The sequence below is a fragment of the Leuciscus leuciscus genome (genome assembly GCF_965113295.1).
Source record: "Leuciscus leuciscus genome assembly, chromosome: 10".
Taxonomy (NCBI): Eukaryota; Metazoa; Chordata; class Actinopteri; order Cypriniformes; family Leuciscidae; genus Leuciscus; species Leuciscus leuciscus.
The window spans coordinates 5,228,506-5,255,494 of record NC_138734.1 but is presented as its reverse complement, the minus strand read 5'-3'; the positions used below and the strand labels follow the sequence as shown (position 1 = coordinate 5,255,494).

The 26,989-nt window shown below is 37.8% G+C and overlaps 1 protein-coding gene and 1 long non-coding RNA gene across 2 annotated transcripts in view; one reads left to right on the top strand and one right to left on the bottom strand.

Annotated features, from left to right (window-relative positions):
* The window catches only part of dner (delta/notch-like EGF repeat containing), a 35,663-nt gene extending 12,452 nt beyond the window's left edge, over positions 1–23,211 (bottom strand). Inside the window, exons 1-7 of the mRNA XM_082181636.1 lie at positions 22,757–23,211; positions 9,370–9,675; positions 9,121–9,215; positions 7,927–8,090; positions 7,169–7,317; positions 6,905–7,058; positions 3,917–4,030 (exon numbers count right to left, since the gene is read on the bottom strand). Of these exons, the coding sequence (XP_082037762.1) occupies positions 3,917–4,030; positions 6,905–7,058; positions 7,169–7,317; positions 7,927–8,090; positions 9,121–9,215; positions 9,370–9,675; positions 22,757–22,999 (1,225 nt within the window). The 5' untranslated portion in view covers positions 23,000–23,211. The remainder of the gene's footprint in view (positions 1–3,916; positions 4,031–6,904; positions 7,059–7,168; positions 7,318–7,926; positions 8,091–9,120; positions 9,216–9,369; positions 9,676–22,756) is intronic.
* Positions 1–26,989, top strand: part of LOC309507863 — a 469,488-nt gene that overhangs the window by 341,672 nt on the left and 100,827 nt on the right. The window lies entirely within an intron of this gene.

The following is a 26,989-nucleotide window of genomic DNA, read 5'->3' as shown; positions in this document are numbered from 1 at the left end:
GACAGTTACCGGAGTGAGGGACCTGTCTGAGAAAGTAACTAAACTGTTTGAGTTAAATTTCAGATGCAAATGGAAAGTTTGTGCAGTTTGTTTGTTTTTGTGTAAGAATGCTTCAGTCTTGTAATATGGCATTAAATAATTACTGACGTTTTGACAGAGCACTGGTATCATGCAGTTTGTGTTAAATTGTGTTTGGGTGGTTAATACTAATAAATATTTGTAATACTATTATTATTATTATTATTATTCGGTTTAAAAATATATGTAAAGGCAGTGGTTCTCAAACCGTGAGGTGACAGAAGGGGGTGCGGGAACAAAATGCTGAATTTTGCCGTTCCTTTAATACTAACTTACCTCATCTTAAAATACGATTTAAACAGCGATTTAAACTCTCAGGTTAAATGCTGTAAATACATGAAATCCGATCAAATTACCTCATCTTTTGCGGTCAAAACTGTCTGCGTTTAAGCAGCGTGTATAGGCTATATGACAGGTCTTGAGCAGATTGCTGCCTCAGCAAATCGCGCTATAGCCTACTGCCGTTCTCGACAATGTTTGTAAAAGTAGGGATTTAGCACTTACTAGCATGAAGAACAAAAGACACAGGCTGTGCATGGAGATCGATATAAAGAATCAAACTCTCTTCGATACAAAGACATAGGCTACCCTGTGCGAGTTCCTGTGTTTAATGTTGATCACATGAAGATCCACACGATTGCAAATGTCACATTGATTTTATACAACAAGTTCAACAAACGAAATATTAATATTAAGTGATGTTCATTTTCAACACAGTTGTCAGTATTTTTACAATAAAATAATAGCTCCAATTAACGAAAGCCACAGCAGAACTGCAGCACACAGCAGTGTTTGTGAACGAATCTGCGGCTTTGAACGAATCTTTAGAGTCAATGATTCAATGATTAATTCACAAATACAGCCACTTGCTTCATTTCTGAATGATTCAATGACTCGTCACCACCTACTGGCGTTTTTAATTTAATATTTAAAAGCATCATTTCGTTTTTACCATCATTGCATATTTATCTATTTAACTTTTTTTTTTTTTTAAGCATTATTTATGTTATAAAGATATTTGTAAAGGCAAAAATGCAGTTGAAAAAATCGATTTAAGGGGGCAAATATTGTCCCTTACTGAAAAAGGTGTGACTGAAGAGTGTGGGTACGCAGAAGGATATTAAGCCTCTTGGGGTACAACTCTAAAAAGTTTGAGAACCACTGGGACTGGGTTAAGGAATAGAACAAAATAAACATCAAAGCACAATATACCAAGGGCAGAAAGTAGGCCTAATAGCCTATTCCCATGGTTTGAATATGACACAGCCCCACCTAAGATATTTTTCACCAGCCGCCACTGGATCGTATGTGACAGATGCTAATGTTTAAAGTCTTGATGAATCGGAAGTAGTGACAGATCTTTTCTTCCGTATTGTGACGTACATCCGAGCGTAAGGGATTATCGGGGAAAAAACTTGTAGGGCGGGACTTGGTTCTGTGCATCAGTTGTTAATTGGATGTTGAGATGTGGGCGTGGCACTTAAAAGTGAAGACAGATCAGTGTGAGCTTTGAAGGGGAGGGTTTAAATACTTTTTTATTTTTAAATAAATTGTGTAAAAGCAGTTCATTGCTACTTTATGTTAACGATATATCGTAAACGTTTACATGAGTTCTGTACTTGAAGGATGTCTCTTTATTCAGAATATGTGACTGTTGATTACCACAGAAAATAATCCTCACAATCTTACAACAATCAATAATCGAGCTTACTGTAACACATTCACAACGGAAATCTAGTCTATTTCTGCTAAATCACATTTCTTCCATAGAGAAATCTGATATTTTTTCAAACTTACAGATGCGTTAATTATTTTCAGTGCTAATCTCTGTGCAACTTAACTTGAACCTGGTACAATCCATTCAAGTACATTAGTATAGTAATAAGTTTGGTCACACTTTAGATTAGGGTCCAATTCTCACTATTAACTAATTATTAACTACAACTTTTGCCTCGATAAACAGTTAATTAATTAATAGTTAGTAATGTAGTTGTTAAGTATAGGGTAGGCTTAAGGGTGTAGAATATGGTCAAGCAGAATAAGGCATTAATATGTGCTTTTTAAAAGTACTAATAAACAGCCAATATCTCAGTAATATTCAGGCTAATAAGCAACTAGTTCATAGTGAGAATTGGAACCTAAACTAAAGTTCCATTATTATTATACTAAATAAAGGGATACAACAGAAACAAACAATATTCAGGAATAATCAAATTCAGAAACATAATCTTGAACAGTATTTATAGTTCACACTTCAGCAAACACTAACTGACCACATCTGTTAACATGAAGTAACAATGAATTAATCTTGGTTAATGTTCAATTCTACACACATTCTAAAACACACACATGTACAGTGTGTGTGTTGGGTATATGTGTGTGTTTTTGTGCATTTGTAGTCTCCTTTCAGTGACATGCACGCACCAGCAGATTACAAGCTTGGTTGCTATGATCCCCCCAATAAAAGTCAATCACACACACAGAGCAATAGAGCTCAGTGCTCATCCACCCACCAGAGTTTCCCTTACGGAGGAGCTTTCATGCATTATCTTAATGAAACTCTCACAGCCTCACTGCCAGTATTAGAGGAATAGTTCACCCAGAAATGAAAATGCTGGCATTATTTATTCATTATTATTTGTGTCATTCCAAACACATATGATCTTTTTTTTTTTTTTTTGTGGAACACAAAAGGAGAAACTATGACCATCAGCACCATAACAGTCACTCATCTGACTTGTGCGCCATGTCATTTTTCTGAAGTCAAATGCACATGTAGGGTCAAATCAAACAAGACGCCTTTTGACGAATACTGTCAGTTTGAACATGAGAAAATGTTGTTGTTGTCAGGCGTCTCATGAAAAAAACTCTTCAGAAAAAGCTTTTCAGCAAATAATGACTTATATTTCAGTCTGTTTCTTACATAAATTCATTGTATGGCTTGAAATATATAGTGCATGAGTAATTTGGACTACTTTTATGGTGCATTTTTAGCAATTCATGAATGCACACACACTAAGAACTGTTATTGTAGAAGATTTGTGAAGATTTAAAATAAAAAAATGATCCTGTTGTGTTCCATTGAAAACTAAAATCATGCAGGTTTGAAAGGAAATGTAGATGATTATAAAATCAATTTTTTGGAGATTTCCTTGTTTTGAATGCTGCTACTTTATGACAGATACTAAAGGTTAGATTCCAGCCGAACGCCTTTCGTTGCAGCATGCGGTCGTTTCTATTGCCCTGTAGAGTTTGAATGGATGTTTTAACTGAGAGATGCAGAAAAAGCTATTAACTGCCTCACGTGGCTGGTGAAATATTAAAAGCCGTACCGTGGCGTGAGCTGTACTACACTAATTAAAAATGTGCTAATAGTGCCACTTTCCTTATTCTTTCAGCGTTCCTTGCGTTTCAAACGGTGGCTTACGGTGCCAGGTCACACCACATGATTAATATTTCAGACTACGAGCTATCAAATTTCCGTCCCTAACTGTTTTTAGTGCTTCTTCGGGAAGCAGGAGTGGTTGTGTCCCTGTTGTATCTGCTGACTGAGAGTCTGCCCTGGTTAGAGAGAGCCATCGCTGAAGGAACGGTGTGTGTCCTCCTGAGAGAGGGGGCGGAGCTGTGCCGCGCTTCACGATTAATTGGAAGAAAAAGAAGAGAGTTTAAAATAAGCAGCTCTCTGACACACTTTGAGAGAGCGAGAGGAGAAGGAACAGAAATAGAGCTCGAATCAGGACGACTCGAGCTTAACACACACATACACACTCAAGCAGAACACACAACAGATTTGATGGTGTCAGACATGATTTCATGAGAGGAGGCTATTTATAAGTACCTTCAGCACAATAGCAGTGTGGGCCTTCGAGGCTGCTGGAGCAGGTGGCCCCGTTCCTGCAGGGTCCAGACACACAGTGATCCACCAACGACTGACAACGCTCTCCTTCAAAACCTGAAACACACACACACACGATGGGTTTCCGTGGTTTACGGGGGATTTCCATATACATTTTTGTACTGTACAAACTGTATTTTCTCTTCCCTTGCACTAAATCTACTCATCACAGAAAACTTGCTGCATTTTTATATTTTCAAAAAGAAACATCATCTTAGTATGATTTAAAAGCTGTTTTTTTCTCATGGGGACCAAAAAATATTACCATTATATTATATTACCATCCAAAATGTCCCCACAATGTATGACATGAGGATAAGTAAATTATTACAAAGAAAAAAAAAAACCTAATCCTTTATATTCTCCCACACAAGATTTCCAGGACCGACCACACACACATTGTATTATTACTGTATCTCAGTTCGCCATAACACATCTGAATTTATGAATAGGGTAAAACATTTAACTAATAGATATCCCCATACTTTCCCGGTTGATCAATTGCATTAAGAACTGCACATTTTTTTTTTATAATTTATTACACGTTTTCTGAAATGTTATGTTTAAGGCAAATTATGCATTATATAATTAAATATGCACTAACTTGCATTCATTCAATTTTCTGAAATCTGACCATTGGATAAAGCCTGGTTCAAAATCCTTGTTTAATTTTGTGGACATATTAAAGTAAACAGTTTTCACAAGGGGATTTTAGATATCTCTTTTATAAATCAGAAAATACTGTGAACAGCCATATGTTTTTAGTAATACAATTTTGTATACAATCAGGCAAATTGTATATGAACAAACCCGTCAGTAAAAACTGATGTAATATACAGAATAAAGAATACAACTGTAAAGTTTGGTATATATAAGTGCTACTGAAGTTCTGACTCATTTCTTTTTGAGAAAACAGCCTTTAAAGATACAGTATCTATTGCAATTGAAATCTACAGGTGTAAATAGATAAAGTGCAAAGTATATTTTGGATGTTTTCTTCCCACTAGTTTGATGAAAATCCAAATACCCAAAAATCTCAAAATTGACCAGTGCATGAATTAACAATGTATCATTCAATGTTAATGCATCAGAAACACACACACATTTGCTTTTGGTGGGAACTTTCCATTGACTTCTATTGTTTTTGAGCTTAAGATATCTCTATGCCCAAAACTAACCCTCAAACACAAAAAAAACGCATTTTACATTTTCATTAAGACATTATTAATTGTTTATTAAGCTGTTTTCCTCAATGGGATGTTGGTGATTTCAGGTTTTGCTCTCCTTTTGGGGACATTTGGTCCTCATAATGTAGACAAAACCACACAAATGGCTCTCAGAAAACACAATCTTTTCCTTTCCTTCACATAAAAATACTTTGGGAAAAAAAAATCTTTAACAAAGCTTTCAGTCATAAACCAGCACGATTTAGTCGGCCAAAGCAGGCTGTTTGCTTTTCTTACAACACAGCTAATTTACATCATTTATGCCCTCCTGTGTTCTCAATAATCCTCTTACTAAAATGGTCAGAGCCGTAAACAGTGTTTGTTTGTGTGCTTGTGTTCTTCCTCGAGAGCTTAATAGACATGTTTTGCAATCAGCATGTCCATGACAACATGTCTTAAAAAAGGCACAGTTGTTTCATCTGGAAGGCTTTAAATAACTTAAATGCAGGATCAAAATAATCGTAAGGCATTTGATCATCCCGACCTTCAATGTCTCTTGCTCACGCTTTGTTTTGTTCTTCATCTCTCATTTACTTCCCCTGCCCCATCTTTCCATTTAAAGCATTCCAGCTCAGATCATGCGCTCTGCTCAAGGTCAACCTCCATTATTATCCGTTATGCACATGTTAACAGACATCCAAGACGGCACATTCACAATTCATAAGGACATTGCTTCTCGATAGATTCATGTTGTGCGAATGCTTAGAACTATTTCATGTTAATATTTTGAATGTCTTCGTAGGAATAACTAAATAGGGAAATTGCATTTTACAGCAACACTAATAACACTAAATGCGGTTCTTTTGAACTTTCTATTCATTAAAGAAAATGTTAAAAAGCAACACAGTTTCCACAAAAATATAAACTTTTATATAAATATTTTTCATATTTTTCAGATTTATCACAACACTACAGAGCCCCTAAAGGGACATGGTGAAGGAAACAAACATGAGATGAAGGAAAAATTATTTGTCAATGCTTTTGTCTTCTCTTGCAAATGCTTTTGTCTTCACTCACAAAGAACACAAAAGTTTTGCGAGGGAACGCAAAAGCATTGGCTTCCTATTTTTCCTCCCATTTCATATTTTTTCCACCACCATGTCCCTTTAGGGGCTCTGTACCAGGCACAGCGTTATGGGTGGGCCTGACGGGCCTAGGTTTCAGTATCCTGTTAATTATATCAGTCCGTCAGGGCAGGGGACACACATCGGACACACATCGGACACACATCGGACACTCATCGGACACACATCGGACACACATCGGACACACATCGGACACACATCGGACACTCATCGGACACTCATCGGACACACATCGGACACACATCGGACACTCATCGGACACTCATCGGACACACAGCAGACACTCATCGGACACACAGCGGACACTCATCGGACACACATCTGACACACAGCGGACACTCATCGGACACACATCGGACACACATCGGACACACATCGGACACTCATCGGACACACATCTGACACACATCGGACACTCATCGGACACTCATCGGACACACAGCAGACACTCATCGGACACACAGCGGACACTCATCGGACACACATCTGACACACAGCGGACACTCATCGGACACACAGCGGACACACATCGGACACTTATTGGACACTCATCGGACACTTATCGGACACTCATCGGACACAAATGAAAAGTTTCCTGAGACAAACACAAGCTCACACACCTGGCTGGCAGGTACAGCTGTAGTTTTGTCCTTCATCTCTCTGTCTGAGGTCAGTACAGGAGCCATTGTTCTCGCAGGGCTTCATGTGACACGCGTCAAACTCTTCACAGAAGATCCCAGAATACCCCTCATCACACTGGCAGTAAAACGTGTCCTGCGATTCACATTTAAACACACGCAATTTAACGTTGGAGAAAAAAACCGCAGCACAAATTCAGGATTGTAATATAACATTTTATGCTAATTATGATATGAGGTCATTACCACAGAAGACTGGGTGATGCATTTCCCTTTCCCGGAGCATTGTGGGTCACTGAATCCACTGCCGGGCTCAATGCAGTTATTGGTTTTTACCATGAGATGCAGCCTCAGAGTGACTTCTGGACCAGAGGCGGTTCCGACGTGCAACACACCTACAAGAAACGAGAGCAACATAACAATCAATAGTCGTAATAGAGAGTAACTCCGTTTTTACATTTTGTCATGTTTTATGGGGATAATAACCCCCCCCCCCCCCACACACACACACACAAACACAAACACAAACACACTTCAATTTATTAAATTCAGCCACATTGTCTAAACACAATATACACACTTACCTTTTACAGGTTTTTCTTAACCTAGACCCATACATCTAGAAATCTAGATTCACATTTATTATATAAAGCACACACTTTTTTTTGCAACTCCTACAAAACACAATTTCCTTGTCGGTTCAGGCATTTTCTAATATCTGCTACAACAACAACATCTCCATCTCAGACATCAACACACACAGATAAACAGACATGTACACACACACACACACACACACACACACACACACACATATAAATGCCTCAAGGACAGACATTGTTTGGCTCACAGAACCAGACAGGGTCAAATAAAAGATTCGCAGCTCTCATCAATGCGGTGGAAAAATTCTAAATTGCTTCTAAAAGTCCTACATTTAAGTAAATAATGTTCTATACACATAAGATTTCTTCAGCATTGTGTGCATGTAGCCACACACGACTTACTGATGAAGTAGTTGTGTCCGAATGGCAGGGACTGGTCTGGCAGCACCAGCCCGTCTGAGCTCTGCTGGAACCACATGATCGTGCCGTCTGCAACAGAGCACTGCTCATAACCAGCCTCACCCACACGCCACAGGACAGCAGAGCCGCTCACATTACCCACCAACCTACACACACACACACACACACAGAGAGAGAGAGAGAGAGATCGCGGAAAAATACACGACTTTTCATTTATTTCAATGAAATAAACACAGGAAATGTATGTAGTGAACTTTACAAAGGGAACGTAATGGTTTAGAACAAGATCTGAAATCCATTTAAATGTCAGAGCTGATTTTTTTTATTATTATTGTATTATATTATATTATATTTAGTGCTGTCAAATAGATTATCATGATTAATTCACATCTAACTTAAAGATAAATATATAATATATGTGTCTGTGTGTAAGCATTTATATTATATTATATTATATTTAGTGCTATCATTATACTCATACTCACACACACACACACACACACACACACACACACACACACGTGTGTGTGTGTGTGTGTGTGTGTGTGTCTGTATGTATGTATATCCTGTATATATATATATATATATATAGTATATATATATCTTAGATGTAATTTGACAGCACTAATCATATTATATTGTTTTAGTATAGTAATATTTTGTTTAATAAAGTTGTATTAAAATGTACAACATTAAACTTTATTATAATATATAAATCATATTACATTTATTATATTCAATAATGTACTATATTAAAGTTTTTCAGTAATTAAAAATATTTTAAAATCCATCTTTGTCTTTTATGTCACCAAAATATCATATGAAAATTATGCGGTAAAATTGTAATCCAAAAGTGTGGCTTTGGTAATATTCAATATATTATGTATAAATATATAATTAATTAAATACATAATTTTTTTTAATAAATAATGATTTTATATTTATGCATTTACATTTATGCATTCAGCAAAAACTTCTTTTTATCCAAAGAAGAAGAAAAGCAGTTCAAAAAGCAATTTGAATGACAACGGTTCATGCTAATATAGCCATATATGCCACAGAAAGAACAGATGAAAGTTTATTTCAAACCAAGCGCACACTCAGAACTCACAACTCTCTTCTTTTATTAAATCTTATTCTCATTTCCCAGGAAAAACAGGTCAGGAAGTGTCTTACTTCACAGCTGTTTCCTCAGCGACCTCCATGGAAACGGTCATCATTCCAGCAGACTCGCCTCCTGCGGTGCTCACACACTCAGCTTCATCAGTGATCTACAACACAACACACATCCAACACAGATAAACTTCCCACAGGATTTATCCTGCCATCCAGACCGGATCCAACTGTCATTACACTTCATGCTTACACAAACACACACACACTTTGCCGTAATTACGTTATGCATGCAAACGCACACCTGCTCACCTGCTGATCCTCCCACAGTATCTCCACCACTTTCTGACCTTGTTTGGGCTGCCACGGCTCCAGGGTGGGCGGAGCTTGAGTAGTGGTGGGGACTGTGGTTGGCTGAAACCCTTGAGTCGTGGTCGCAGGTGTGGCCGGCGTGGCGAGGTCCCAGGTGGACTCGGAGAGGTCAAAGGTCAAGGTTGGCAGGTCACAGCGGACACCACTGTAACCCTCACTACACTCGCACGCAAACCCATCCCCCTCACCGTCCTGACTACAGTTGCCATGGAGACAGGGGCTGCTGGCGCACGGATCTGCAAAAAACTGCACCCAATAACAACATCGCCGATGAATGACTGCATCGTATTATCAAACATTTTAAATTGCTCCAGTCACACAGCAACAACAGCAACTTTCATTTCAGGCAAACATCTATCGACTAACAATCACTTGGCCTGAAGAATGAGAACCGAGAGCAATTCATAAACTGAAAGAACAGAAGAGCACCATTAGAAATGAAACAATAGCAACGGAGAGATCCCGCAAGACAGAAACACCTGCACCAAAATCTGAAGTGCTAATTCCTTCATCCTACGATTACAGTGATATTGATCCAATTAGTCTAATTATGCTCCGTTTCCTTTGGCAGGGACATGCCTTCTTCCCAAAAGAGATAAAGTAGGCCTTATTTGCACTGTGTGTGTGTTTGCCTGCGACATGAATAGCAGAAATACTGAAGAATATCAAGGAATATCAAGGAATAACAATAAAATATGACTCCGTTAAAATAGCTTCTCCTTATATATATACAATGATTTCTCTGCATTACCGAATCAACTGAATAAACATTCTCTGTCCCAAAATGCATACAAAAAACGTATACAAATATGATTGACATTACACATTAAAATGTTACATCACCAATTACTAGGCTGTAAAATCTACAACCCAGGCTCACAAATGTAAAAATTCAAAGTGAAATGTCCAATGAGTTTTATCCTAAATAGATTAATCTGGCAACGTTTTTGTTGTTGTTGTGCGTATCATGAAATGAAATGTCTGGTGAGTGACGCTAAAAGGTTAATGCTATTTTGCGCTTGAAAATAATGTTCCACCTACAAAAAAACTCTACACTGAACCGAACCGATAGTGTAACTAAAACAAACCTGAGACATTGAATTTGCTGATGCTACAATTTTGGTTTGCTTCTGGTCTTTGAGCTCTTTTATAGTGACCGGTGTTATACTCGTATCCGAACGCTCCACGTCACAAAATCCAAACAAATGGAGCTGGTTATGTGATGCAAATGATAATCGTTTGCAAATCATGCACTATGGTAAAAGTGTTTTGAAGTAATAACACTGTATTTTATTTACCCTTTATTTAACCAGATAAAACTTTCTGAGATTTTGTCAAGTGAAAGTGGCCGAGAGACTTGCCAAGATGAGCAGCACAACATTATCAATAAAAGTTACAAATAAATAAGAAAAGAAGAAAGAGAAAATCACCATGACATTAAACCATCATCAAAAACAATTAAAAACATTTACAAATTGTTTCTTCCTTTAACAGCTCACTAAAGCCCTATTCGCACTGGATTAGTATTATCTGGGAACCTCGTGCGATTTAGAAATAACCCCCTCACATCTGAATTTCGTGTGATGCATTCGCACAGGATCAGCGAAGCCTGTGATTTTACTCGAATTTACTAACTTATCTCCCGGGATATGATGTCAATAGGCTATTGCTTGGAAATATCTTGTCGTTATAGGTCTAGCTGTATGATACATCATAAACAGAAGAATGTTCCTTACCACATGAGCTATAAATGTCATACATTTGTTTTCGATCTTCTGATGGTTTTCAGCTTTTTCTTTCTGCAAATTGTATAGTTGTATCTAAAAAAGAGAAAGCTGAAAACCATCAGAAGAGTGAAAACAAATGTATGACATTCATAGCTCATGCTATACGGTGTATAGCGATATGACCCAGCACCCAAAATACTATCAAAACACTCCAACGCAGCCTCCATTCTTCGCAAAAATTGATAAAAAAAGGCGCACAGGAAACAAAAACCTTGAAAAAATGATAAACGACCCCGCCAAATCACAGATGCTGATTCGCGCGGGACTAATATTATCACAGGACCATGGTGTTCGGCGAAATATGGTAGGTCATTTGTGGGGGAATTTTTACTTTACAAATTACAGACATGGCCGATTCGCACTGGATTAAGATCACAGAAAACTTACGCAATTATTACAAATGACTAGAGGTCACCAGGTCATAGGCCCTACCCGTGCGAATAGGGCTTAAAGGGATACTTCACCGTTTTTTCATATTAAACTATGTTATTCCCTTAACTAAGACGAGTTGATACATACCTCTATCGTCTCAGTGCGTGCACTAAATCCCTCTGTCTTGCGGCGAAACTTTGTTAGTCCAGTTCATTTAATATGGGCCAAGCAGAGAAGCTACCAAACACCTCCACGTTTTCCCTATTTAAATACAGTTACTCGCGAAGTGTAACTCGACCTAGGACGGTGACACAAAACAAAACGTTGCGCTTTTCTAAGCGTGTAAAATGGATAACTATTTTGTATGGCGGAATACCATAGCAAGTGCTTGTAAGCACTTCGACTTGGCGCAGTAATATCTTCACTAGAGGGAGCGGGGGCCGGTGAGAGGATTTTTCACGAGTGAAGATATTACTGCGCCAAGTCGAAGTGCTTACAAGCACTTGCTATGGTATTCCGCCATACAAAATAGTTATCCATTTTACACGCTTAGAAAAGCGCAACGTTTTGTTTTGTGTCACCGTCCTAGGTCGAGTTACACTTCGCGAGTAACTGTATTTAAATAGGGAAAACGTGGAGGTGTTTGGTATCTTCTCTGCTTGGCCCATATTAAATGAACTGGGCTAACAAAGTTTCGCCGCAAGACAGAGGGATTTAGTGCACGCACTGAGACGATAGAGGTATGTATCAACTCGTCTTAGTTAAGGGAATAACATAGTTTAATATGAAAAAACGGTGAAGTATCCCTTTAAGCAAAGATTTAAAAATATTCATTGACACCAGGGTCTGCAATTTCAGGTCATTTTGTAAAAAGTTCAATAAAGTTCAAATTCAGTCCAATCACTGGGTGCCATATACCGAAAAGCTTGTTTTCCAAATTCAGTTCGGGCGAGTGGAACTGAGAGGGTTTACAAATCCTGTGAAAGCAAAACATAAACTCCAACAGGTTTGTGTCGAGTAAGAGAGCAAAGATATGGAGGCAGTAGACCCAAAATGGATTTATAAATAAACAGGCACCAATGTTTACATCTGCGTATTGATAATAACGATCAACCAACTCTGTTGTACAGATCACAGTGATGAGTATTGTATTTACAATTGAGTATAAACCCTAAGTGCACAATGATACAACGTATCCAAAGAGCTTAAAAGTTTAGTGGTTGCCGAGGTAATACAAAATATCACCATAATCAATGACTGGCATAAAAGTGGATGAGACTAGTCTCCTGTTTGCTTCAAATGTTTCTATAATGAAATCCCAGCTTTATTTTTAATTTAGTCCTTAATTGATTAACATGGGATTTAAAAGATAAGGAATCATCAAATATAAAACCGAGATATTTATATTCTGTCTCAACCTCTATTATTTATTATTATTATCTATTATTACCTTACTAGTACCATGTAAGGATTTAAGTGATCGTTAATTTGCCACTTGTTTCTTTGATCATGAAAATAGCATTACTTTAGTTTTGGTCTCGTTCAAAGTCAGGTTTAGGTCACAAAGCCTTTATTGCACAACATCAAAAGCACACTGAAGAAAAGACAACCTTGGTGTAATTTGGGTGCACTACAATAAATCACAGTGTCATCGGTATAAAAATGAAAATTGACATTACTAATATTGAGATCAAGATTATTAATATAAATGATAAAAAGTCAAGGCCCCAGAACGGACCCCTGAGGAACACCCCTCATAATCTTTAAAGGTGCGGATGAATGGCCTTCCATCCGCACACACTGTGTCCTGTCCAATAAATAACTTTCAAACCATTATGTGCAAAAACCACGTGAAAACAAGTCTTTAGTAATCAATAATCTGTGTAAAAATGAACAAATTTGTTGGTGTTTTTCTGCCACTAATGTTCATTTTCACTTGTGTTCATGAAAACTGCAGTGAATTGTATGTATTGGTATGTTTTGGGAGATTTGCAAACATATAGGTTGAAATGCATCAACTGATAACAATTATGGTGTAAATATAGTATAACTAAGCCATTTTAGACAGCAGAACACATGAGACATTTTGTGCTTCTTCACATCTGTCCCTTGAGCTAAAGAACTTTCCTGGCAATGACTGAGGCCCATCTGAAGTGCTCTACAGGACTTCCTCTGCACATGTTAGAGGGTCTCCTTGATCTCACCAGTGACAATCACGGTTTCATGTCAGTCCACTGATTAAAAAAAAAACTATGCGGTCATCTGAATTCTTAATGCGACTTATTTTGTGTGTTAAATTGCTGTTGTAGCTGAATCTGCAGTGTCACTGTTCATCATGTCCACTTCAGCTTTGACACATGCAACAGTAGATTCATTACCTTTTTATTGTGTATAAGTGTATGTAATTTTTCTTTTAAAGATGCATATCTATCTTTTTAAGTTTATATATGGTCTGAAGACTGGTGGCTTTTAGAGTTGAGTGATAATGTATTGATTTTGATTTTTTTTTTTTTAACTAACATGAAATGGTGCGTTTTGTGTTCAGAACAAATTATGATGCTGAGCTTCTTCTGTTGGGTTATTGTTTTATTTACTTTATCAAAACCAATACATTATCACTCAACTCCTAAAACCACCAGTACTCAGACCATTACAACACTAACTCATTACAATAAACATTAATATGAACTGACAGAATGAGGTATACTGTATAGCTATATCCTTTTTTTCTGCCTTTTTCCGTCAGTGGTAATGGATATGACAATGTTGATATGTCTGGTCTTGGCAGAATAGATCTTCTACGCTCATATGAAATTCCAAATAAGCATTTGATACAAAGCCTTGAACAAGCAAAACATGCATTTCTCTATATGGAAACCAATTAGATATTTTACCAATACAATACCAATAAGATATTGTGTGGGACATACACTGTACAATCTGGGTTGTAAAGACGTGATATACAGGATCACAGTCTACTGACTACAATGACAACCACAACAAAAAGAGTAGGGCTGCTGAAAAGGAAGAAAGGAAGTAGAAATAGTGTGGGGAGAAGAAAGGGTCATGGATGAGAAAAAATACCTTCAAAGTGAGAAGAAATGGATGAAGCATTTCCAGTATCAACAATCTCTCTCAATCCCCACCTCAAGATATCTCACTAGACCTGCTCTCACTAGACATCAGTACATCCCTGACCTTTGGCTTCTTCCGTCTGATTTTACCAGACAGCCTCCTCTAGTGAAGAGATGTGAGCTCTCAAACCCAAGACGTCGACCACTGGAGCTTATGTTTATTCTATAGAGACAATATTTAATTTTTAAAAAGTATTTGAGCCTGCCTCTCAAAATCCCAAAAGGTTATACTCTTCAGCTCTCAGCAAAGGCCTCCTCCACTTAGTCTCTTTCCCTATTTTTAAAGGTCACATTGCAACCAAATCATGCTGAAACCTCTCCTTAGACTTGAAAAACAACTCACGATCGCAAGCTCGAAAAGACCAAGCTTGTCTTCCTCGATAGGATATAATAAAAATTACTGAACATTTTTTTTTTTTTAAATATCAGGTATCATATTGTAATTTAAAATGGGAAGTTTTAGGAATTTGAGTTATATGAATTGCAGGAAAAAAATATTTCTATGATAAAAGTAAAGACAAATTTAAAACTAACAAATTCATGTTGATTTTTAAACCTTTTTACTTAGATTATCTGATTAATTTTATATATTAAAAATGCAAATTCTTTACTTTTTATCTTGGATTGAATTTTTATGTAGGCCTAATTTATGATTCTGCAACTTCTATGATATAAATAGAACAAAATTGTACAAAATAACTCTCAAATTCATGTTGATTTTTAAATTTGATTTTCACTTAAATTATTGTTAAATATTGTTTATTACAAATCACATATTGAGAAAAATACAAAGTTTCTTTTCACAAGACTTTTAAATGTAATTTTGTGTCAATTTATGATTCTGCACGTTTCTATGACAAAGTAAAATTGTACAAAAACTTTTCACTTAGATCATGTTAAAAATAGTTTATTACAAATTATATATTAAGAAAAGTTCAAAATATCTTCACACAATTTTTGTTCATTTTGCATACTAGGATGGAAATGGTGCAAATCAATTTGTTGCTCACATGTGGCATAGATTCAATGTTTTCAAAGCAGTGTCATCGCAAAAAATCTTAAGAGAAATGTTGAAGTGAGGTTGGAGTGTCTTGCACATGTGATATTTATTGTTGACGTGGACAACATGGCATTTTCTCACATGCATAATCAAAAATCTACTCAAAAACAAAAGCACAGACACACACAGACAGACACACACACACACACACACACACACACACACACACACACACACACACACACACACACACACTTGATAGCCCACTGTCATCCGACTATTAATAGAGAAGACAGTGTTTCTGACAGTTCATCCCTCACCATTCAGTTGTGTAATGACTATAAATTAATGAATTCTCCAGCTTTCTTTGAGAAAATAAATTGTTTTAATTAATGAAAGTGTCTTTCACACAATGTTCGCACTCATGCAGTTTGAATATCATCAAAATTCATGTATGAAATGGAAATCAAGTGTGATTGGCTGATAGCCACTGAACATCGGCCTGAATGAATACTAACCAGCCTGCAGAAGGAGGACACCATTAATAGACAAATACAAATCACTGATTCTTGGGAATTTGGATAAAACATGTCCCACTAAGAAAAGTGCTAATTCTGTTGGAAATTAATAACATTTTCATGAATAAAAAGAATCAAGGTTATAATCAGGGGGTCCTTTGCACATATGTTAGGTTATTTTATAGGTTTATTTTTAATTTGTATTAATTTAATGATTATATGCTGGCCCATTGCCTACAAAATCAGTTGTCCTCGGATAGGAGATAATCATTTCAACTTGATTAAAAAAACAAAACGTAATAATTAAATTGAATAATATCTTTACCACATGAAAAAGTACATAGTAAATATTGTTCAAAACTCACTGTTTGTAGTTTGTAATACATATTACAATTATTTTGTGTTTGCTCAAAATGTGTCCCACATATTCGTCACCACCGTCAGATATTTATAAAAAGCAATAAAATCAGGCAACTACAAGGTCAACTTAATTCCTGGGGACCCCAGTTTCAAACCTTCAGCTCTTCTGCATGCTTCAAGATCACTCAAGCTCCTGTAAGTGTGCTAATTTCTCTTAGACTTGTTCATATTTTTGGACACTGCTACTGTCACAACCATAACATGTCAACACCGTCTCTTTTGTATAAAAAATATTAGATTAGATTATGACATAAATGTATACTTTTTAAGAAGAGGTCTGAAGTAGCTAGCAACAGAGGGGAAACAAGATGGCTAATGTGAACAACTCATGCATATCATGTGAAAGAGTAGGTTTATGTCACCACCGTCATACGTCACCACCGTCAGGTTTTCTGTCTGACAGTGGTGACATACAGTCTGACGGTGGTGACAAAAACCTCCAAATGGTCCTCAACGAAGGCTAGAATATAATTGTTGATCACAATAAATACCCATATGACCTGTAATGTTTCATTAACCTGTTTTATGTATTATTCATTAATTGTATGTTGTAATGAGGCCACTGTCACCACCGTCAGATTAGTGTCACCACCCTCAGTTCTGAAGTCACCACCGTCAGAGGGAGTTTTATTTGTTTTAAATGAATATGCTTACAATATGTTTCTTCAGTGCTGTTGAGTTATTAAAGTAATGGTATCTTTTAATACAAAAATATGTTTGTTAAATAAAAAAACATGACTTTTTCTATTTAGGCTTAAAGTAAACGTTGTATGATGTTAGATCTTTTAAAGGAGTACACGTGAAACAGTATAAAACATGAACAAAAGTGAATATTTAACACTTAACAGCAAATATGTGTACTAAGAATGCCAGATAATGATTTAAAAACTCTAAATACATATTAGACCAAGAAAATGTATATTATTTGCTTTTTATTGTGTCTGACGGTGTTGATAAAAACAAAGTAATAACTGGAAAAACGCCTATTTTATGAAAAAATTGTTTACAGCAACATGGGCCCCAAAGGATTTACTGTATGTTTACTTACATTAAAGGTTGAACGAAATGATGTTCAAGTCATTATTGCTATCTGAAGCAGAAGTGGAAAATATTTTCTCAGGGGTTTTAATGGAACGTTCTACACAGTTCTTCTTAGTTACGTGTGTGGATCAGACGACATGTTTTTGTCAAATGTCATGGCAAAATAATACACGTGCATTTAAAGCCAGACATCACTGGCGATGCCATTTATTAATGCAGCACGCTCTGAAAGGCAGGTAGAAGAGAGCAGATGTGCCACCAAATAACCAGCTACTTCATCAAACCAGTAGTTTTTATTCTGGGGAGCAAAACTTATAATTCAAGCATGACTGAGAAATTATCAAAAAACGTTCCTCAAAAGCCTGAAGTATCATACTTGATTCTCACATTTTAACATGGCTGTCTAAAAAATGAAGTTGCTTCAGTCCATTACATGTCCATCTTGAAATATTAATGACAATATAAAAGCAATTCTTATGTTTACTTTATAGAAATCAGTAAAGATTTCACTGCAAATAGGGGAGTTTTTATTTATTTTATTTATTTATTTTTACAAAAAAGCCATTTACTAGCAAAAAAAAATTATGAACTATCAAACAGAGGGCAGAAGGCATGTAGTAGATTGTGTACAACTAGTTTTTCAGCAAAGTTTTTATTATTGATAATTTAGACGCCTTCACACATCAAATTTAATACAGTAGGTTAAATATTGTTTACTATTCTTTTTATGTCCCCTAGTGCTGTCAGCTTACTGTTCTCCTGAATATCTCTCTCTATGTACTTTGAGCCTTTGATGTCCTCCAAAATATCTATCTTTAGTTCCCCTTTAGTTCCCATTTTACTCCTTTTTTTCTACCCTTACATCTTCTTTAATGAGGCTCACACTCTTACAGAGCTGTTAATCTGGCAACACTGCTAAACACACTGGCCACAGATTGCTATATTTCAATCTACATTTTTTAAGATGAAAGCTTAGCAGAAACAATGGTCAGTCAAGCTCTCTCTTTAATATTAATGAATTCCCTATCGCAGCTTTAACAAGCTGGAATCAAAGCAAAAAGACCAAAGAGGAGAGAAGAAAATCACGACGACCCTGAAAATTAGCATCCCTTGTGATATGACCAGTAATCAGTTTCTAGGTATGCATCCAGCTACTGTAGTAAATAAGTGACTGTGTGCATAAAGTGCATGCAAAAACACATCTTTTCCCTCACACACCAACCTAGCTTTTAAAGACGGGTTTTCAGAAAGGACACGTGACTCTTGCACAACCACTCTGCGTCAGCCGCTGCACTACACCTGAGACTGAGGTGACGTGAGATCCTCAAGGGCACTGCTGCTAACTCATATCAAATCGTTCCAGTTCATCTCATTATTCATCAAAACAGTCAAATATGTGATTCTGCTGCATCACGTAAGTCCAGTCACGTCAGCAGCAGTTAATGTGTAAAGTGTGGAATAAAGGCTGTCTCATTACAGGGTGACTGAAGAACACCAGCCTTGCCTGGAGAAATGGAACACTGAGTGACATCACAATGACTTCAGGCCTCTTCGACCAATCACGGTTGATCTTGCCAGTGCCATACACCAATCAGGCAGCAGCATCCGTTGGGGGAGATGTAAATGAGCAGTATGACGTCACAGGACACAGGTTTAGACACAAGCTTTAACTAAGGTTGAGGAAAGGACAGGGCGCATTGATGCCTGACTGTCTCACCATGCATCTTAAGAGTAGACAAAGACAAGATCGACATGCAAACACAAATGAGACACAACCGCACACAATTTCATTACTTATGAGTGCCACCTGTTGTTCAGTGCGTATGCGTATACATGTGCACACAGCTCTTAGATCTCTTGGATCCAGTAAAGCTTTGCAGTGATTTAGGTCAGAGGCCGTAATTGTGTCTAGCTGTGCTACTCACATTCAGGCTTTGTTCCCATTAGTGCATTAACTCTGATGTGCGTCTACAGCCAATAAACAACAAATCTCTTGCTAATACTTTAAAACAAAGGCCCTCACCCTTTCCTTAAAGGGTATTTCACCGCTGGCAATATGGGCTTTCAATAAAACTTTGCTGCCTATACAGTAACCTGACTAAACAGAGAAAAAAGGCTGTTGTCTTCACTTTTGCCAAATAAGCAGGAAAACTTTAAAACTTTAAAACCATAATGCACTGGGCATGTTGCCGTCCAAGGTCACTCACACCAGTCTGCTATGGATATGCTTTAGTAGGAAATACTTCTTAGCAAACATTTAGTTATAATGGTGTATAATTGTATTTTTCCCGGGTGCAAGCATTCAAAGTGCAAAGTTTAGTGGGAGAGAGTTACTTTGGGTTTCAGTGAAGGATCCAGCACGCTGTAGGCAGTGGCTAAAATTAGCCGTAAAGAATTGTAAATAGGGAGTGAAGACTATGACGGAGAATCTGAAAAAACTGTGTTTGTAGTCAGCATTTCAAACTGGATGACAACGAACAGTGTTATATGCCAAACGGAGGGAAAAAACGGAAAGAAACAGTTGCTCTGTCAGTTCCACCCGAAGGAAACACAGTCGCGTTCAGGTAAAGAAAGCTGTTGACATAAGCCGCGTTTCCACCGCAGGAACTTTCCCCAGGAACTAGGGACTTTGTGGTGGTACTCGGTGTGTTTACACCGCAGGAACCAGGGTCTAAATGAAGTTCCAGGTAAATATTTCCCCCTCCGAAAGTCCCTGCTCGCGAGGTAGTACTTTTTCAAAGTTCAGGAACTTTCAGGGGTGGGACTTGGGTGCTGAACATGCTGATTGGTTGAGTTCATGCCGCATTTTGATTGGTTGACTCCACGCAGCATTTTATTCAACCACCATCTGTTGCGGTCAAGCGGCAACCTCCCTGGCTCTCTCTTGAAACCAACACGGAAGTGAATTAAACGGCAATTCATCTACTGCCCGCTTGAGGCTGGCTGCAAAAGTGAGTCAAATCTGCATCTCCCCCATGTTGAAATGCCCAACTTTACAGCAGAAAAAAACATGTTTACAGCCTGGTGCAAAAAGTGGCTTTGGTCTATACAGCTAATTTTGCCCTTCATGACGACTGTGAGGGGGGTGAATTTTTTTATAACTCATCCGTTTAAATTATATTAAGCCTTAAATTTCTGCATAATTAAGGGCGTGTCCACGTTTGAGTGACAGGTGGATTCCCGCTGCAGTGGTCATTAGTCATCATTAGCCGTTTGTCTGCTGTCTGTCAGCCGTCACGTTACCTCAGCTAACTGTCTGACTGTAAAAATAAATAAATTCGGGAGTGACGCTGCCAAGATGGCGACAGTCAGCTACGCCCACTTTAGGCTTCAAAACGGTCTTCAGAAACCTACGGGTGACGTCACGGACAATACGTCCATATTTGTTTACAGTTTATGGTTGCGGTGCGTGCAGTGACAGTCGTCTGCTATTCGAATCAGCAATGGAGTTTAAAAAAATACGACCGATGGACCGACGACGAGGTTCAGGCTTTATTAAGCTTAAATTCAGAGGATGAAATCCAGTGGGAACTGTAAAGTCATTTACAGTCCTACGTCACCTGACTATTTGCCTAATCTTCACGGTACTTTAGACCGCGGTGGAAACACGGCTATAGTGTTCAGTTTTTACCATAATGCTGTTTAAAGAGGAGACAAAGTTAAATAAATGTTTCAGTGCTAAACCTTCTCTAACAATAACCGTTCTGTTAATAACCCTCTGTCGATCCGACTGTCGGAGGGCGGGGTCACAAGAATACAGATGTACAATCTGTATTTTTCACAAAAGCCCTGGGGTTGTCAAATAAATGTGAATATCTCGGTAACACGAGAATGAGTAAACATTTACATACTACCAACATTGTAACAATGCAAATCAGGTTTGAAAATTGGCAAAGTTACACTACCTTAAAGGTACTTCAATGGTACGTATATAAAATGTTATATACTATATAGTATCATTGATAAACTAGAGTTTGTTAATATTTCGAATTAGGTTATTTAATATTTTGTATTTTTAGTTAAATTTGGATTTTAGATTTATCTCTCTTTTTTTTTATTATTGGTTTTAGTTCATTTAGTTTGAGTTATTTTAGTCCTTCAGCTTAAACTAATTGAAAATGAGAAATCGGAAACTAGCTGAATTAAAATAAGTGTACGTTTTTAAATTTTTAATTTATTTCAAGTAACGGAATAGTTTTTTAATGGTTTTAGTTAACAATAATCACCCTAATATTGATATAATTTAAATTAAGATATATTACAATAATAGGCCTCATAATTCTACTATCTACTTATAAAGAAAATTGTATTCATAAAATATATTACACTGTATCTCATTGGAAAACACTTTATTTTTTGTTTTAAGCATAAATCTAACAACATTTAGAGATTTTTTTTTTTTTTTTTTTTACAAACAGGAAAAACAATCTTACAAAATGGGATAATATAAATTATTTAACATATATTCTCTGAAAACAATTTTGCATGTAAATTATTTTTATTATTTTAAAGTAAATTTTTGTTTCAAGTATATATTTTACTGTAAAACAAGAGATGTATCGGGTAAAAAAGTGATTTTTTCCAGTGTATCTCTATGTTCCTTATGCACCACAATGCACTTGACTAGAGGTTCAAAAAAGGCTTGCATCACCCATCACAGAAAGGCTCAGTGTCCTGTAGTGGTTTGTTATAAAACAGAATGCATGCAATGAGGTCAACGCTGCAAAGTGAATTGAAAAGGTGACAGACTGAGAATGAGTTTGCTGCCTTGGTGTAGAAACACACTGCAGACCATATCTAACTGCAAGACATAGAGTTATGCTGTGATATTTACCTCTAACACACACACACACACACACGCGCGCGCACAGCCGCCTCTCCTCTCCTGCCTATCTGTTGCCACAGCAACGCAGCACTCTCCTTCACATCACACAGACAGCACATGATCTCTTGCAGACCATTGAAAGACATATATATGTCTTTATAAATGCTTCTCACACAATCTAACATGAGCAGCGCACAGAGGCGTCCAGTGGATGAAGTTCACACTCTCACCTCACAGTTGTGTCCAGTGAAGCCCTGACTGCAGATGCATGTATAAGCCCAGAAGTCTGACTGCATCTGTGTGCTCGGGCTCTCCTCCATCTCTCCCACCCGACTACAGACGCCCCCATTCAGACACGGTCTACCCTCGCAGGGGTCCGGGGACACGCTGGGGGCCTCGGTCGATGTCAGAGGGGTCCCGAATCCGCTCCTCACCTCGAGGATGAGGAGGAGAGGAAGTATGAAGAGCTGCATGAGAGCGGTACACAAACGTGTCACCTTTTCCCTTCGCTGGTGTAGAGAGCAGATCAACGGATCACAGACGTTCTCTTGCGGCTGTGTGTGTGTGTGTGCGTGTGAGAGACAGACAGTTTGCTGGACTGGAGGGTCTGAGTGTGTTTGAGGACGGGAGAAAGAGGAGCAGAAGGGAGGGAACTCGTCCACAGTGACGGCATGCACACGCTCCGCCTCTCTCTCTCTCTCTCTCTCTCTCTCTCTCTCTCTCTCTCTCTCTCTCTCTCTTCTCTCTCTTTCTCTCTCAGTGTATTTCTGCTGTGTCAGTTTAGCTGAAGCTGTGCAACAACAGTCAGACACCTACACAAGTCTCATCACTGACAGTTTCTCACTGGATGCAATCATTATTTTCCGATAAATTATTTATATTAAAATAATACACGAATTTGTCAAATTCAAGACACTGATGTTTGCCTATAAAGACCTCCACTGGGTCTGCACCAAGATACCTAAACACACTAGTTCAGACTTATGCGTCCTCCAGAAGCTTGAACGACGCCTCGTGGTGCCATCCCAAAGAGGCACGAAATCACTCTCACGGACCTTTTCCTGGACGGACGGTGGAATGACCTGTCTAACTCAACCCGAGCTGCTGGGTCTTTAGCTAGCTTTATTACTAGCAATTACCTTTTCTATTTTGTTTTGTTTTTCTGATTAAAAAAAAGAAAAGAAAAAACCTTGCTATGTGTTCTGTAGACTAACTGAGACTTGTATACTGTTGCCCTCTTGCTGGTCTGATTGCTTCTATTGCTCTCCTCATTTGTAAGTCGCTTTGGATAAAAGCGTCTGCTAAATGATTAAATGTAAATGTCGTAACCGTAATTACGAGACGGCAACCCGTGACGTTCTAACCGGAGCTGTTCACGTCCTCAGACTCGGATTTATGCATTTCTATGTCAACACTATCAACGCTGAAATGAATCTGCAGCAGTCATGTGGTGTAAGTCATAAACAACTTGAATGAAGTTGTTTATGTTCATTATTATTGTAATGTCATGTGCTTTGAGACATGAGGTAATTTAACGCCGTCCCTCGTGATGCTTTGCAGACTCTGCTGTGAGAGATCATGTGGTTTGGAGGAGAAACTCTGAAGTGAGGGTGGGATCTCATGCTTTCAAAGCTAGCTTGCTATTGCTAGCCTCTCTGCAATTGCTTACCCTGCCTTCAAGAATGAAAAAAATAATAATACTTCTAAAGCATTTAGTGATATGTGACAATGTTAATTTCAACTTTTGATTTTCATTTCATTAATAAAATCAAAAATAATTATTAATATCATTTAATGGACCCAAGTTAACTTGAGCTAAAAAATGAACAGTTGTGATGCAGGCTGCTTGATGCTATGTCCTGACTGGTGCAGGGTACTTTAAAAAGCACGTCATCTCTTCCTCTAGAGAGATCTTGTGTTCTGAGCAGAGAGTTTTAGATTATATAGTGCAGAGAGAGAGAGAGAGAGAGAGAGAGAGAGAGAGAGAGAGAGAGAGAGAGAGAGAGAGAGAGAGAGAGAGAGAGAGAGAGAGAGAGAGAGAGAGAGAGAGAGAGAGAGAGAGAGAGAGAGAGAGAGAGAGAGAGAGAGAGTTTGAATGAGGTAATAGTGTTAGAGAATGAGTATTGCTTGTTTGAATTGAATATTGTTTGTATCTGATGAATTTTGTTGGTGTATTTGAGTCCTCTGCCTGTTTTCTGACGCTGATTTTGGACTGCTCTTTTAATTTTGTTCGCCTGGCTTTGTAAATATATTGTGAATATTGAGAATTTGGGAAAGTAAGGAGTCTGACGGCACTTTTGTTTATTGTAAACTGGTTGATCTCTGTTTTTGGTTCGGGAGTAAGGTTTGTACATTGTATTTTTCTTTTCTTTTCTTTTTTGTTTTTGTTATTTTGGCTCCTGCATTCAGCTCGTGAATCAAGAGTCCCAAATTAAGACAATAAATTCATCATTGTTCCAAATTCATTCATGTTGCACCCTTTTTTAAGTACAATTAAATATTCAATATTGATTGAATGTTATTTTAGTGTTATTAGTATTTATTAGTATTTCTAAGTATTTTGAAAGGTTTTTTTAATTGTAATATTAGTTTAATATTCAGTAATTTTGTTATTGTAACGGATTGACTCGGACAGATGGAATATAATCAAGAAAGAGTTTATTACAGTAAAGCGAAATCAATGGAAACAGATGTGAGATGTCAATGGAGATAAACACTGAAGAGAATAGCTTGGGAACTTTACTGTAATATGGAGTAGATGCAGGGTTCGAGACTACAGAGCGGGATGAGGAGCACACACCTCACGAGGATCCACGAAGAGGAGGCAGGTAGGGGGAACACAGAGAAGTACACACGGGGCGAGACGAACACGGGATCGTAGAATATACAGAGAATAACATTGCAGGAACGAGGAGTGCAGGTAATCAGTCTTACTCAAACACGAGACCAGACAACTCTGAGGCTCGAGGTGTGTGCTTAAGTATGTGCGTGGTGATGATCTTGAGAGGTATATCAGGTGTGCGTGATTAATACTCCGGGGATGGTGCTCTCTGTGATTGGCTGGTGACAGAGCCTGGCGTGTCTGTTACAGTTATGTGCTTTTGTCATTTTTATTAGTTTTTTTAGTGCTGTCAAATAGATAAATCACATCTAACATAAAAGTTTGTAAATGTGTATGAATACATGTGTGTGTATATATATATATATATATATATATATATATATATACACATTCAGACACACATATTATATATTTACAAAGTTTTATGTCAGATGCGATTAATCGTGATTAAAGGCATACTGTGCAGTTTCCGTTTGTGTCAAACAGTGACCCCTAGAGTCGCTGTGGAGTACGTAATGTAAGTGTTTAACGTTACTGTCGTAAATACAACTCACGCAGAGCCGTCGTTTTCTTTTCCTTGACTCTTCCGACCGCGCTTTCTTCGTCGACTCTGCCATGATTCACGTCTGTAATGCGTGCTAGTGTCTTCCATAGAGGCTGCTTCATATGTTGTTGATGTATGAGACGTCGTGCCGTAAAGCAAGTCGTGATTCTCGTGAGATTTGGCAGGGCGCCAACTCTCAAACTTGCATTGCTGGTTTTGCCAGTGGCGTCCCCCCTGCTTTGCTATCGGGATGATTCACCCTACTAAGAGTTCGTTTACCATCGAAATTACTTCGTCATATATCTTGAGGTCGAGTGCTTTTGACACCCGGAAAACACAAGTATCGCAATTGCAACGCACTAGAAATTATCTTGGCAAGGATCCATTTCTTGTTTCTATCAGTAAGCAACTTAATTATAAGTCCTCAGCAGAAATGCACAGAGCATCCAATATATTCCTCAAGCAATCTATCGTCCAACATCATCTTTGCCCTTTCAACAGTGCAATTACACTGAATGTCAATTATGAGAATCATACATGAGACCGAAGGACCTTTCCAAACAGCATCCACAAAAGGATGAGCTGTGAGCATTTCTCCTCTTCAACTGCTCCTCCTGCTGGTTACCATGGCAACAACCACACAGCCAGTCCCAAAGCTGTAGCTGGAGACACACTGTACCGCACTTACCATCTCAGCAAACTCAGAAACGCCCTTTTACTTATAAAGGGTACTGAGAGATATTTTGAGAAATGCCTCAGTGTTGTTGTTTTTTTCAATGGTTACCAAAATTGGTCAATAACATTCTTCAAGATATTTTGAAGAATGTTATTGACCAATTGGATTGCGTAAATTATGACGGAATTGTCTTTATTGGCTGAACTAACCCTTTAGAGGAGTAGTTCAATTCAGAATTCAAATTTCCTGATAATTTACTCACCCCCACGTCATCCAAGATGTTAATGTCTTTCTTTCTTCAGTAGAAAAGAAATTAAGGTTGTTGAGGAAAGCATTCCAGGATTTTTCTAGTGGAATTCAACGGGAACCAATGGGTTGAAGGTCCAAATGTCAGTTTCAGT